The 16,275-nt window shown below is 38.4% G+C and overlaps 1 protein-coding gene across 7 annotated transcripts in view; it reads right to left on the bottom strand.

Moving 5' to 3' along the window:
• TPST1 (tyrosylprotein sulfotransferase 1) overlaps positions 1-16,275 on the bottom strand; it is a 227,699-nt gene that overhangs the window by 168,363 nt on the left and 43,061 nt on the right. For 5 of the 7 annotated variants that reach the window (XR_010917981.1, XM_067537962.1, XM_067537963.1 and 2 more), the window contains exon 4: positions 14,046-14,244. Coding sequence is in view for 6 of the 7 variants with exons in the window: in XM_067537962.1 (XP_067394063.1) it covers positions 14,046-14,244 (199 nt within the window). In the remaining variant the exon portion in view is untranslated. Of the gene's footprint in view, positions 1-4,533; positions 4,657-14,045; positions 14,245-16,275 lie in introns of those variants that run through there. The other 2 variants (XM_067537960.1, XM_067537959.1) reach the window with 1 other exon arrangement.

Here is a 16,275-nt window from a genome sequence, read left to right as displayed (position 1 = left end):
TGATGTTATGTTTTCCTTTAAATGGAATCATTTCATTTTCTTAAATTAACTCTGTTACTATGCAATATTTTAACTGTGTGATCACTGTCACTGATAAGACTTCCAAGCAACTGATGTTCAGGGGAATCCTGAAGATTGAAAATTGGCACCTGATATTTTCAGAAATAAAAGTTTCAAAAATATACTGAGTTTTTCACTTTCAAATTGATTGTTTTCTGGATAAATATCTCCATAATAGAAACCACAAACTGGTAGTACCTGCAACAACTTCAGAAACACAACTGTTCCAATACAAAATAGCATGGCAGAGATTTACAATTGTGGCTGTACAAGAAAATAGATTTTGTTTCATTTTATTTTATAAAACTACTGCAAGTTCCATTGTATAATTTGTCTGGTAAAACGTACCTATAACAAAACCTTTCAACCTTTTTTTAAAATCAGTTGTTTACAAACACTTAAAGAAACGATTTTAGATCAGCAAAAAAAAAATTACATGACAGACTCCAAGTAGGAACTAAAGAGAGCAAACTCATTTAATATAGGTCACTGAACAAGCGCCAGATGGCAACTTATAGTCACTAACAAACTTGTACTCTAGTGGTAGATAGCTCAATATTCTATTAGTAATCAGTGCTAATTTTTTTTCAAACCATACAGACATTCCTGTGGAGAGAATGGAGGCAGTGGAGTATCTACATCTGAAAAGGTCAAAGAAAAAAGTTAACAAAAAGAGAGTATAAAGACTGTACCACGGGGGTCTCACAGAAGCTTTGTGGGTGTTCTTGGAGGAAGTCCCTCTCTTATGAGTGGCCACTCAGAATACAAGAACCAAAGATGGAGTTTTGTTTTGTTTCAGTTTAAGAGTTAGAGCAAATATAGAACACCAGTCAAAATACACACAGTGAAATGCTTCTGTGTTCACCCACAGCATCCATTCGCAGCTTAACTATAGCACAATCATGGTCTTGATTCTAGTCTGTTTCATAGCTACATATCACTGCTGAATACCTTATAATATATATACATCTTTAACAAGACAGACAGCTGCTCAACCACACTGGTGTCAGATGCACTATTTATAATGCTTTGGGATCATTACTGCAGAACAGAGTCTTTACAAAAAAAAAACAAAAAAAACCATACACTGTATTAGAGATCACGTGCTTGTCTCAGTTAACACTAACATAGCATTGGGGTAAATGTCTTCAAGATCCAAGCTCGGGACAAGCTTTGTCTTATCAACCCTTAACCAGGAGGCGGGGCTACTCAGTGGCTACTCTTAAGCGACCAAAGGCGCTAGCAAACAGGGGCAGCTAACAGGGGAGTTTTGCAAGGGAGTTCTCCAGGAACGACTACATGATGCTTAGGATGAGTTCGTAGCCTGTGGTGCATGTGTTTGTACTGTGCTTGCTGCTTGACCACAATATATCATGTGATCTGTTTGTATGGGGGACCATGTGCTGATCCTAGAGGCCTGCTAGGCAAAGCTGAGAGCTTCTTAGGCTTTGAACTCCAAGCTTTTTAGCACCCATCAACCCTTAACCAGGGGGCGGGCTACTCAGGGAGAGCCAGGGTTTAAAAAGCCCACTCCTAAGTGACCAGAGGCAGCTAACAGGGGAATTTTGCAAGGGAGTTTAGAGGGGGAATGTGGGGGTAGATACACTTATTTAACATTCTGTAAGCTAAAGACAATAACCCTCCCTCTCCCGCATAAAAAAAACAAACAATAAAGGAAAGAGCTGCAAGAGTAAAAAGGGAATACAGGCAGAAGTCCAGCAACAGAGTGGGGGCTATCCAGCTTATTGCACTGAATGCAACATGTAGGATTACCTGCCCTATAGACGGATGTGTGCATTCAGTGCAAGGAGCTCCTGGCCCTGAGAGACCACATACGGGCTTTGGAGACCAGGGTGCCTGAACTGGAGGAGCTAAGGGAGACAGAGAGGTACATCAATGAGACTTTCCGGGTCACAGTAAAATGGTCCCACCCCTGATATGACAGCTTCTGTACTGTTGGAGGATGAAAGTCTCAGGGAAGAAAAACATCAAACAGGAGCAGAGGGAAACAATCCCATAATTGGGACCCTCCTTTCAGATGATGCCATGGTAATCTCTCGCACAGAGAATCAGTAACTTGTTAAAAGACAGGAAACAAACGGCAGGAATAAATAGTCAGTTTTCAGAATGGAGAGAGGTAAATAGTGGCTTCCCCCAGGGATCTGTACTGGGACCAGTACTGTTTAACATTCATAAATTATCTGGGAAAAGGGGTAAACAGTGAGATGGCAAAATTTGCAGATGATACAAAACTACTCAAGATAGTTAAGTCCAAAGCAGACTGCAAAGAGTTACAAAGGGATTGCACAAAACTGGGTGACTGGGCAACCAAACGGCAGATGAAATTCAATGTTGATAAATGCAAAGTAATGCACATTGGAAAACATAATCCCAACTATACATATAAAATGATGGGGTCTAAATTAGCTGTTACCATTCAAGAAAGAGATCTTGGAGTGGATTGTTCTCTGAAAAAATCCACTCAATGTGCAGTGGCAGTCAAAAAGCTAACAGACTGTTGGAAATCATTAGGAAAGGGATAGATAATATGACAGAAAATATTGTATTGCCTCTTTACAAATCCATGGTATGCCCCACATTTTAAATACTGCGTGCAGATCTGGTCGCCCCATCTCAAAAAAGATATATCGAAATTGGGAAAGGTACAGAAAAGGGCAACTAAAATGATTAGGAGTATGGAACAGCTTCCATATGAGGAGAGATTAATAAAACGGGGACTTTTCAGCTTGGAAAAGAGATGACTAAGGGGGGATATGATAGAGATCTATAAAGTCATAATTGGTGTGGAGAAAGTAAATAAGGAAGTATCATTTATTCCTTCTCATAACACAACAACTAAGGGTCACCAAATGAAATTATTAGGCAGGTTTAAAATGAACAAAAGGAAGTTTTTCTTCACACAACACACAGTCAACCTGTTGAATTCTTTGCCAGAGGATGTTGTGAAGGCCATAACTATAACAGGTTTCAAGAAGAACTAGGTAAGTTCATGAAGGATAGATCCATCAATGACTATTAGCCAGGATAGGCAGGGATTGCTGTTTGCCAGAAGCTGGGAATGGGTGACGGAATGGATCACTTGATGATTACCTGTTCTTTTCATTCCTTCTGAAGCACATGGGATTGGCCACTGTCAGAAGACAGGATACTAGGCTAGATGGACCATTGATCTGATCCAGTATGACCGTTCTTATGTTCAAAACAGAAGGGTTGATAAGACTCGGTTTCTTTCTCCAGCTATTATGACTAGACAACAGAATTTTCTGTGATATGACAGAGAAAAATATAGCTTGTAGAAGATATTATAAGAAGACCCAACAGTAAGTAGTCAGGCAGAACCCCTACGCTTATTCTTTAGGAGCCTGTAAATTTTCTTCTCACCATCTCTCTTTATGGTGAACATCAGAACCTTTAGCAGGAGTCAAAAGAAATAAATGGAATATGTAATAGTGTGCCCACAAATTCATTCAATGTGGAGTGTGCGCCAAAGAAAAACTGGAGTAATATTTTACAGATGTGAGAGGAAACTGCACAGCTAGTCATAATACAAGGATAAGCCAATTTCAATTGGGCATTAATTCAAAATCTAAAGTCACGAGGAATCCTCCAGTTTTTACAATACTCTGTTAAACTCTTAACAAATGCCTCTGTGCGAGTTCACTATTTTGACTGAGCTACAGGCACATCAGATATTCTTAAAATATAACGAAGGGATTCTAATGCCTTATATTCTTCACTTGGCAAATGAGCTAGTAGTTTACAGAATTTCATAAAACAAATTATTAATCTTGTGTGTACACATATGAAAACTTAATTACAAAAGATTTCTTTCCTTTGTGTGTGAGTCTATGGAATCCGTTTACCTCTTATATTTCTAGAAAAAGCCACTGTAAGTTTTACTATAAAACATACCAAATTTGAATCTCTGCTAGGTGATCCTTAAAATAAGATGAATGAGCACAGCAAAAATACCAAAAGATTTGCTTATATGAGAAAAACTAACTAAGCACAAAGTTCTGTGTGAATGCATATCAGTCTAGTATTGAAGAAAATAGGCAACATCTATGCATCTAGGGATAGAAGTATTTTTATTTATTTGTTCCTCTCTATGCACTGAGCTTTTTCCAACACTATTTAGATTCTAGTGGCATACATCTTCCACCTCCAAACCCAATGCCCTATTTAAGAATGGGTGTGTTACATGCATGCACACAGTACAGGACAAGCGTGCAAGTCCCAACATTAAATTAATGCTTTTAGTAATATTCTCATGCTTACTGCTGGTAAGTTCAGCACAGAAAATGCTGTGAAACTTGTGTTAGATTTTGCTTTACCTGTGTAGATGCTGTCCTTAGCAGTTTTCCTCCATATTCCTTGATGCTGCATAATTTTAAGAGATGGGACAGGAGTATACTCTCTCTCTTCGTGTGTCAGAATATAGAGTCAATCTCAGTTACCTCACAAAATAAAACCAATACTACCATTGGAGGCAAATGGCAAACACAAGTTGTAATGCAACATTTGAAGTACGGGAGTGTGGAAGAGGATCCTGCAGTATTTTATTTTGCTGGGGTACTGTAAGAGGGACATCCAAAATTAGTGAATACTGGAACTTTCCTTACATTATATCTACAAATACATTTAAAAAAAATCTCTCTTAATGCACTTTACTTCAGATAGTAGGATTTTTGCACACATTGTTTCAGAAGCATCTCTGTTCACAAAATGTGAGCAAACAGGAAAAGTAGTACGTATACAACACGTCATCCAGAAAAGAAAAGCGTGACTAACTGTTTAGAGCACTGTTACATTTCTCATGATTAGAAAGAGTTAGATGCAGTTTCAAGAAGGTTAACATTTTGAGCCACTCCACTCTTCTCTAATCTTTTCTCTTATATTACCCAGACTCATTTTGGGCTCACTTATAATATCACCTCTTTTAAAGCGCTGGAACTAACAATAGCATTGTAGAGGATATCACCAAAATGTTCAGAGTTGAGTGATGAATGTTAATATAATCTGTAATTTTCAAGAGGTGGCAGTACACATTGACATAAGTACAAAAGATATATGAAACAAAAGTATTTAGGCCCAAAATTTGACACACTTAAAATATATGCAACTGATAAGGGGAAATAGCTGGCATTTAAAAAAATTATACACATTTCATTTTAGGATTGATAAATAAATTGCAGCAAACTTTTTGTAAACATATCACATTTGTTACTTTGTTTCAATACAACAGTCTTTTCAAAGGTGGCTGATCAGAATGCAGATAAACACTGTTGCAATTTTCAATATATTGCAAAATTTTGTCCTATCGATTTTAGATCCAAAATGTAATGAGGATCAATATAAAATTTAATTTTTAATGAGTACTAAATTTTAATGAATACCAAACAACTCAAAGATCTGCTCTAGGAATTATTTTGGGAAAGTTTGATGGCCTGTGTCATACAGGATGACCAGAATGGTCTCTTCTGGCCTTGGAATCTATGACTCCCCTCCGGATCAGTCAGATACTGCAGACAAATGTCATGAGATTTCAGTTTTCTAATACGAGTATTTTATGTCAATATTCCATTTTTAGGGGGACATCCTGTGCCCATTTAAGTCAACGGCAAAATTCCCATTAACTTCAATGGAAATTGGATTTCGCCCTTAGACACCAGCCAGATTAAATAATATGGTTTTATACCAACTGGATTTACACCCCAAAGCATTTCAGTGGCATGTACACCTCAGAGGATACTTGGAAAGGAACCAATACAGGTCAGCCTCAGAAGCCTAGCCCGACTAACCCTTTTCTATGGATAAGATACTTCAACTTCTGTGTTCAGTTATGAGTTTTCAAAGCCTCTGTGGGTGCAAACACAACAGAACGCCGTCACTTCCAAAGCGTGAAACGAAGCAACTAAGCCACAAAGAAAAAACTGTTGCTTGCATGATCAATAATTTATTATTAGCAGAAATATCTTCAAATAAAGCTATTTTGAGGGACAGATTATAACTTGTGAAATATTTATTCACAAATTAAGGTTAAGAGAAACCTGAGAAAAGTTTCAACAGGAAGAACTTTATGCCCAGTGGTTCCCAACCTTTTTGGCTCGAGGGCCAGAGATACCATTTTTACAACCCTGAAGGGTCACCAGTCTCTGCCAGAAATCCCCACCCCCTACTGCGGCCAACAGAAGGAGTTCAGCAAGGAGACTAACTCCCTCCTTGCTGATCTCCCGTCCCGCTGGCTGCAGCAGGGAAAGCGCAGTGGCTCCCTTCTGCTGCCAGGGGGACAGGAGATCAGTGCTCCTCTCCCTCTGGCTCCAGCAGGGACCCCAGCATCTATGGACCAGGAGGAGCGCTTTGCTGTGCTCCCTGCTACAGCCAAGGGGAGGGGAGCACTGATCTCCCGTCCCCTTGGCTGCAGCAAGGAGCCTGCATTGGTTTTGTAGCCCCGTGGAAACATGCTCCACCTGCATCCTTAGGCAGCGGCTCCCTTCTGCAGCCAATGGGAGGGGAGCGGTGAGCCACTTTGAAAGCCCCCACGGGCCATGGGTTGGGAACCAGTGCCCTACAGTATCTGTCAATGCAACATCAATGGCAATCTATTCCAGTTGTTGGGAAAGCATCAAAGAGTGACATAGGAAATGGACGTTAACACTCCCTGCAAGTGAAGGGGATATGGTGAAGACAGAGGATTCAGTTGTAGGTATTGCTGAGCTGGATGTGAATGATTTGTATTTGTATAAGGAGTTTGGAAATGAAGATAAAAAAAATTGAGGATGATTATCAGCTCTTTGATAATTTGGGATGCCCTTCTCTCAGACCTACATCAGTTGAAAGAAATAGATTATTATTATTAGCACATGCCTGAGAGAGAAAAAAAATCTGTGAAGGAGCACGTGCTATGATGGACAAGGCTATACACACATCACATCTATAGGGAAGAAATAAAAGCAATTAACTATTACAAATCTTAAAACCAAGGTAGTTTTTTTTTTTTTTTTTTTTTTAAAGTTGCCTTTGAAGAAGCAAAATCTTAGCTTTTCAGTGGTTTATAATTTGTCATTCCTGGCAACATACACCTCATTTGAATACACATCTTCATTCTGTCATTATGCAAAAGGAAGGATTATGTGTAGCTTTGGACCAAAGTAGATGGAATGCTTGGTACTTGCAAAGCCTTCCAGAAGTTGTTTTACAACTTTTTGCTTGTATTTTTCTAGTCCTCTACTGTAAAACAAAGTAAAAGGAGCACATTTGTCAGAGACTTTACACTAATTTTAAAAAACATGCAAGAAAAAAAAAAACTCTCTTCAGGCTCAATCTCGGGAGCCACTGAGTACCCAACAACTTCCACGAAAAAAGTTGAAGATGCTCAGCATGTTTGAGCTCTTGGGAAGTAAATACTACACGTCACTTCATCCTTCCGTAACTACAGATACATGGTTTTAGATACTGCAGTGTAACTGACTGTCTGGGATTTGCAGGATTTTGAAGGATTAATAATGGATATCAGAGAGGGAAAAAGTGAGGGAGAAAGTGACCTTTTCAAAATGATTGCCTTCACAAGCCTGAAAACCCTTTGATATACAATATAATTAAGTAAAGTTGCTTCTGAATGACTGGTTTTCAGGATATACTGACTCAGTACTACTTAATCTAACTACTTACATTCCAACAGAATCAAAATCATCAGTCACACTTAAAATCCCAGCGTTTGGGTTAATCAACATCAGATTCTAGCTGCATCTTTTGTTTATTCTTCAAAGGATAGCAAAGCATGGGATAACCTGACATTTCAGTCATCTTGGGCCTTTTTCCAGAAGTTACTTTTTAAACCTACCCCAAATATTTTGCGTAGGATTACTGTAGCATTCAACTCCTGCCAAACCAGAGGCAAAAGACTGAGCTCAAGACTCAAATTTGCCAGGCAGGCCAGCCAGCTAACTTTTCTTCAAGGATTATAGTCCTTAAAGTTGGGGAACTAAGTTTAAATTTGGTTACTTACACCAAGGAAGTGACCTAAAGCCTGGAAGTTAAACCCTATGCATGACAAAACAGAAAAAGTGAGGTGCCAAAGTACACTAAAGGCCTTTAAAAAACATATAATCTGGAAACAATTGTGAAGAAAATTGATTTACAAACTATAAATGTCACAATCTATCAGTACTTGACAGACTTTTTTTTTTAAAGGGATACAGATGATGTCTATTTACTTAAAACTGGATATAGCCTTCCAAATGATTGCTTTTTACTGAAGGGGTGGGCCTTTCACACCTAACTCACTCAGCCCTTGTCTAAATAAGACACAGAGCTGTGTTAACACCATTCTAGCAAGAACCATAGTTCATTAAAGAGTTACTATCATGAATTCCTTGGCTAATGTAGCCAAGTCTTAAAAGTAATCCACACAGGTCAGACTGCATACTATTTCTTACAAAGAACAAAAACAACGTGAGTTCTGTATACAGACTAACACGGCTACCTCTCTGGAACTCTTTTACAAAGAACAGTTTATCATGTTAATTTCATACTAAACAGATGTATATTAAGATGTATATTAAGATGTATATTATAAGATGTATAAGATGTATATTAAGATGTATATTAAGATGTTTAGAGTGTGTTTATGGAACATTTTCTAGACCACAAAATATTACATAATTTTGTTATTTATCATTTCCTGTTGAGAAAGCCAGGAGAAACTTCTGAAGAAATTTTCCTTCAATATATTACTGAAACCATTAGCATCTAATCTATGTATAACTTCAAAAACACCACTCATTCAGACATGTAAATGACCAGGATTATAGACTACCCCTCACTTATTTTATAAAGGAAAAAGCTTCTATCACTTCAGAGACCGTACAAAAAATCCACACTGACTACTTAAATATTTACATGTAAATGAATTTTCATCTTTAACAAAATACATTGTTTCACAAATTTTCACAGTAGTCAAATGTGTTCCTGATTTCTACTGAGCTCTGAATTTGAGGAATACAGATTTGCAGATCAGAAAAGACTGTAACTGGCTTACTTGTATGCCATTTTTACATTATATATCAAGGAACAGATATCAAAATCTTCTAATATGCAAGTTACATTTTGCAATGCAAGTTGCTCAAAAATGATGATCCTTAGGGAAACCATGAGGAAGGCCAGAAAGGCAAAGGAGGATTCAACACAGAATCATGTGAGATAGCAAATATATATGACAGAGCATGTGTGATTAATCTTTCTAATTATACTAAATTTTCTGCTAAAATGCATAAATCAAAGAGATGGTCATTTCATTTCAGTGTTCTGGTAATATGAACAGTCTACTCTAGCCTTGCTCTTAGAATTGAATTTATTTACTGCCTTATTAGACTTCAGTTTAGGGGAGATTATTCCTTACATTAAACATTTAAATTTAATATGCAAATAAAACCACTACAATTACTCAGCTCTGGTAGCTGTACTCCTGGTGAAGTGAACAACTATATTTATGTGAAGTTCTTGATTTGCTGCCTTATAAGCCTGAATAGGCAGAAAGCAGTGCTTAAGCATCAAAATGCTCTATGTTCCCTGTGTGGCACCAACAGAGCATCAGATTTCCTCCGCAGTTTAGTTCTATGCAAGTAGAATGTTTACCGTCCTGACATCTAGAGTGTATAATAATTTTTTCAAAATCAAAGGGGGATCAGGACAAAAAAAAAAAAAGGATAAGGAACGTCCTCCCAAGAGAAATTCTGTTAGTAGTATCCAATGCACACCTCAGAACCACCTTACTGGGAAAGTTAAAAGTTAATACTGCTTTATGGAAACGGCACACCAGGGTTGCCGGGGCCATAAATTCATTGAAGCTCAATCCAGACTGATCTTTCCGGCCATCCTGAACATGAGCAGAAAGGCATATCCTCAAAGACTCAGGTAGGGAAAAAAGATTGGATATCTATTCTATAGGCCTATAGATGCTAAAGCAAGGAACAGAATTTAATTATCTTTCTGCTGGACGAGGTTGCAGACAGGTCCACAGTGGAAGGAACTGCCTCACGAAATATGATTGAAGACTTGCTGGTTTAGCTTCCATTCTTCTGGATCCTGCCCATTTATCTTGCTCTGGTTTGCTAAGAGCCTAGCTTAGGCCTAAGGTTTGCTCTTAGAGATGATAGGATGATCACCACCACTAGAGGGAGCATGAGACATTAAAAAGGATTATCAAAAGTGTTCCAGACCCTGAATCTAGTAACTCCAGTGCCTCATCAGGAAGCTCTGAAGAGGACAGAGACAGACTATTGCGCAAGGAACAAGTCACCAGCAAACTAGCCATCTTAAGTCATTGCAGTTCTGATGCCTGGGGGAATGGCGAAGAATTGTTTGATCAAGACTTCAATGTTTTGAATTTTTCCTAAGTAATACCATAACTCCCAGACTGGTTTTGAATAAAGCTCCCTGATGTAAAATCTCCTGAATAGGAACAGTAGTAGGCTTGGCAGAATTCAAATTTTTATAAACAATTTCAACAGATAATATCAATGTTTAAGCATTTTTTCAATTTATATCCATTTAAATTTTCACAGTTGAGGGAAATTATGGAGGTCAGACAATTAGTTAATGACAGTAAACACGGAGATTCAAAAAGTTAAAGCTTTATCACCATTAAAACAGGAATTGTCAACATCACATGTCAAAATACATGAAGTAAATATCCTTACATCAAACTCCAATAAGGTCTAACGCATCATTATTCTTACTTCGTTTATCTTTAATTCGATTATCATTGATGGAAACATTTTTCATTAGTTTGTATGTGTACAGTGAAATAGAAGTTTACTGTCTTTTACTGATAAAAAGCTAATCCCTCCAACCCTAAATAACAGCTCCATCTTATTCTATGGTTCATGATCGATCCATGATGTCTCAGGAACTCATAGGGTCAGAGGGGATGGGAAATTGTCATCACATATAACTGCAACTTCATCGATAGGTCACCCAGCCAGTGGTTGACTTGGGAGCCCATATCTTAGGCTGGCTACCAGGATGAACAGAAACTTTATGATCAATGGAGGAGCACAAGATAAGCCAAAGGCCATTGTATAGAACTGAGAAGTGATTCCCAATTGCCAAGTGTCAGAAGCACTGGTGGCATCCTGGAACATCAAGATAAGTCTTCTTGAGATTTATGAAGCATAAGACATCATGAGTAGGAGGAGGGTCTGTTTCTTGACTCAGAAGTGCTAACACCTCCTTCCTAAAGTATGTTTTGTTGAGAGATGGAGGATGGACTGGATAAAACCTTCGGTTGTTTTCATCACCATGAACAACCTAGAGCAGTAATCAGTGTCTTGTTTCTTTTGATGTCATTGGGAATATTGCTTCAAGAGAAAGGAGACTTTGCTGGAGTCTAGAAAACTTCATTTTATTAAAACAGATAAAGAGACAGCAGGGGATAGCTCTTGAAATTCCTTGTTTAAGAATCTTGAGAGCAAGGCTGTCCACAGTGGTACTAACTCAGGCTTAGACAAAAATTCTTAACCCTTCTTTCAAGGGGAAATAGTAGACCTGAGCTACAAGAGCTTCACTATCTTGCAAAAAAAATTAAAAATCCTCCATTGGGAGAGTCTCTCTGGTTAGTTTGGTGAAGAATTTCCTGGCTCAGATGGATCAAAAGGATTGGCAAGACTGGAAATTCTATTCAGGTTTGAGGAGTCATTTAGGGCCTTTGCTAGGGACTTTCCAAAACATTTCAGTCCACAGGGTTCCAGAACCAAATGCTCTGGAAGTCTGTATCTAAACCTCAGGCCCATGCATCACATAAAGCTTGAGTGTTACAGAAAAGAGATCTGGTGATGTCATGAGAGGCACTATAAGGGAAAAGATGCATCATCTTGATTGAATCCATCTTAGTTTTACTCTCTTTTGATTTCCATAGGATCACTTTTCCCCAAGGATAAGGAGGATCAGATGATGGATAGAATGGTTTTAGAGTGGGGTGGCAGATGAGAAGCTGTATTGCTGATTCAGCTACCTTGAAAATGGAATTAATTAATCCAGCCAAGAGTTCTACATCTTCATTAGCAAATAGCTAACTCAAATAATCTCACTCAGAGCACTTAAGTGTGAGAAGAAGCTAGAGTACTAGGGCTCATACCTGCTAAGTCTAGGAGAATCCTTGGAAATAAAGAATGATTTGCTTTTTAGAGGCTGGCATTTATGGGCCTTGGGTTGACCATCTGAAAAAGGAGCAGTTTCTAATATGGTGCTTAGAGCAAGATGGAGAGACGGAAGCTATTCAAGGAAGTGGGGAGGTATCTAGATCAAAGACCTCTGCATAGTCTGAATTTGTGGGAAGCCAAGTGAGGACAGAACAAGGCAGGTTGAAAGTCTCTGAGATCCAAAGACACTTAGGTAAATGTAGGGGCAAGCACATAAGATCAGTTTTAATAGTAGCAACAGGAGCCAGCCACCATGCCAGTATGGGGGGCCTACCCACATATCTTCTCCAACTGTCAACTTGAGTTTCCTGTCTGCCATGGTACTGGAACAGGAGGAGCAGCGGAACCTAAAGTAGGGCCAACAGACAAGTATCTGCTGAAGAGAAGTTTCCCAAATGATCATATAGAAGATGAATTGGAATGACATGAGAAAAACATGAAACCAAACACGGAAATAGAAGTTATAAAGAGGACTGAGATAAATTGTCTTCCGTGTCCATTGAAGACAGGACAAGTAGTAATGGGCTTAATTTGCAGTCGGGGAGATATAAGATAAAGGTAGAAAGTTCTTTTTCCTAATATCTAAGTGTAGTTAAGCTCTGGAAGAGGCTTCCAAGGGAAATTGTGGAATCCCCATCATTGGAGATTTTGAAGAACAGGTTGGATTAATACCTGTCAGGAATGGTCTAGGTTTACTTGGTCCTGCCTTAGTGCCATGGGCTGGACTTGATGACCTCTTGAGGTCCCTTCCAGCCCTACATTTCTATAAGTCCCTTAATGTTGTAAACAGGGCCCTGTTCACGCAGTGAATCAACTGAGAATTTGTTATACAAAGGTTTTGGACTCCCCTAATGTAAGTGTTTTCCCACAGCCCCACTCCTTGCCAGTCAGATCAAGCTGCAGTGAGAGGGAAAAGTTGGCTAATAGCCCTGAAGAAAAACAGCCCTCAGAGAGGGAGCCTAAGGAAACCACTGCCACTGAGCATGGAGAGTCTCCGGAGCATCTTCAGTGAACTTCATCACACAGCCATAAAGAGTGCCAACAGGAGAGAGGGGAAAAAAACTTCTTTCCTGCCTCTGAAACTTGGAAAATGCCAAAGAAAACAAGATACAAAACAAGGCCAAGCTTGTCTGAGCAATAGATTCCCATTGTACAGAAACAAACAAATAAAAAAAATCACTGTAGTTTGAGCTTTAAGAGTAGCTAGAAATATGTATATCCATTAATATTTTTATCTGAGCAACCTAACGCAAGATTATTTCATTCTCCTGTTCTGCAGATGAGTCCCTGGGGAGTTCACGAAGAAATTTTCCCATTCCCTTAAGTATACTCAGCTAGGTGCATCATGGGATGTGGGAAAGTGATTCATCTCCCCTGAAACCTTTGGGAGGCAGAAGTAACAGTATGATCTGCAATGGTAAATCTTACAGTCTTATAAACTTTCCTATAGTACTCGGCATTGAAGTTCTTTAACAATTCCTGGCATGCCAGTATGTTGAAGGCAGCAATGAAGGGGGACATTGTCAAAGGCATAAGTGGGCTGTTAGGTACCAAGTCACACTGAAAGCCAATGGGAGTTGGACGCCTAACTGCTCATAGTGCCTATGAAAATCTCCTCCAAAAGCTTTTAAAAAAAAGTTGCAGCTAGGAAAGCATTAAATTACTATTTTATAGTCCACATTAAAACAAAATCTCCTCAACATTTCTTTCATAAAGAAAGATGCATTTTTAGCCAACTAGATTTCACATACAAAAATATCTTACCCTTCGTGTGTTTTCAAGAACTTTTTGATCTGGCTTTCCATAATTTGGTGGATTGGCATATGGATCGTAGCCAAGTTTCGCTAACATAGGTGCAATCACTGGCATGTCTTGTAGAACATCCGAGGGTATTTTACCAACCCATTTTGACAAGGCTTCCACATTGACAGGTTTGATTACTTGATCTGTAGATCTTTCAACTCTGCAAAAAGAAAAAAGTCATTGCTATTTTTCACTCAACTGATGTTTGCTGTGTAACTGGCATTAAGATCTTTAGGTCTTTTTACAATTGCATGCCTACATCAGGCTGTTAGGAGATAAGGCATTGCTCCATACATTCACAGGGATAGCAATAAAACAGTGACCATCAGGGTTTGGGGTTTTTTTTCTCCTAGCCCTTAAGTAGGACTCCAAAAGAATTTTTTTTAAATCTGGTGTTAGCCTCTTTTCTACGGTCACTTCTTCCATAGACAAGAACACATACAATTCATCTTTTTTATTAGGTGTTTTGGAAAATTGACACACTGTGTGTTAATAAAATGTTGACTTCCAGCTATGTAACATACTGTCTACAGCACAGACTGAATAGTTCTAGACTCTGAAAGCACTCTACCATGAAGTAAAATACTTTGATTAATTTTCCTAACTTTCTTCCCCATTAGAAAAGTACACAGCTCCTTAGATGTTAGTATTCATCTTTTTTCTGTCAAAACAGATTAACATAAAAAAAAACTTTGCACAAAAAATCCCTTGGGGGATATTTTACTCCTGTACCATAAGTAATACCACATGGTATGCCATCATGCATCGGCAATTTCAACCGAATAGCTAAATATGTATGGGAACTATTGTTAAATACATAGCTGTCATATCTGCCTCCAGTCATTGCACTACCAGTACCTAACTTACTGATGTAAAGCATCTTGAGCACAAAAGGCTCTACTGCACAATACCTAGCTCTTGTATAAAAGTTTTCTTCAGTAGATCTCAAAGCACTTTACAAAGACAGTAATCATGATCATCCCCATTTTACAGGTGTGGAAACTGAGGCACAAAGATGCAAAATGATTTGCCCCCAGTCACCCCCTAGGCCATAAAACCAAGCTTTAGTCTACTTTTAAAAAACCAAAACACAAGAACAGTAGCCAAATTCTTGCTTTATTAAAAAGACTTTTCCCTACCAGCATAAACAGGAAACAACGCAAGTTAATGAAGACATGCAGATTCCAGTTAAGACTCAGCAATTGGTAACTGACTCAGAATTAACATAGCAGATATCTCCTGAGAAAAATAAAGGGAAATTTGGTGGAATAATCAAGCTTCAAGTTAGGGGATCAAACTGCCGTAACTTCATTGACTTCACTTACTTTACAACAAGAATGAGCTTATTTAATTAACCTAATAATTCCAAGAAGTGACAGTTTTTGCCTCATAGGTAATTATTATAATTGCTACTGATTCATAAGTAGCGATATGATTTTGACGATGTCTGGTTTGGAGAAGTGTTGTATTAAAATTCTCAGGTTCAAGGTCAAAGTTTTCAAAAGCACATGCCTAAAAATGAGGCAACTAAATTCATACTTAAGCATCCAAATAAGATTTTCAGTGATGTTGAACACCCAGGGCTCCCACTGATTACAGTGAAAGCTAATGAGTGTCTATTGATTTCAGTGGAAGCTGTGAGAATCCCCTCTAATTTTGAAGTAAACCAACAGGAAGAGATGCTAGTGAGAAACAGGTTGGTTTTGGTCCTTTTCTACCTTGCTGAAGTTTTAAATGGAGCATTTGCATGCTAGTTTCCCACTTAGAGAATCATTAGAATTGCTTTTAGGAGGACTGAGATCGCAAAGCAAATACATCACAAAGCATCATGACATAAAAAGAAGTCTGTACAGATGGGGCAGTATCCAAAAAATGAGCACAACCACTGAAGTCAACCCTTACTAGCATTACACTTCTGAAGATTCTCAGACATTAAAAGACTTACACAGAAAAAAAAAAACCCAGATCAAATCTGAAGCACATTAGCTCCTTCCAGACCATCGTTAATCTCCAGAAAATACACTGCACTAAAGTTGTTTTTGCTTAAGTAAATCATGTCTCAATAGTAAAGTATTTAACACAGAGCGAAAAAAGCACAAGACTAAGAAAAGAACTTAGAGATTAGAGCATCTGAGGCCTTGTGTACATTGGGACTTATGTCAGCAAAACTTTTGTCGCACAGATATGTGAA

The sequence above is a fragment of the Emydura macquarii genome, unplaced genomic scaffold, assembly GCF_026122565.2.
Source record: "Emydura macquarii macquarii isolate MOO-44397 ecotype Brisbane River unplaced genomic scaffold, CSIRO-AGI_Emac_v2 contig_450, whole genome shotgun sequence".
In the NCBI taxonomy this organism is placed as follows: Eukaryota; Metazoa; Chordata; order Testudines; family Chelidae; genus Emydura; species Emydura macquarii.
The sequence above is the reverse complement of the archived record's forward strand: the minus strand, read 5'-3'. Positions and strand labels throughout refer to the sequence as shown.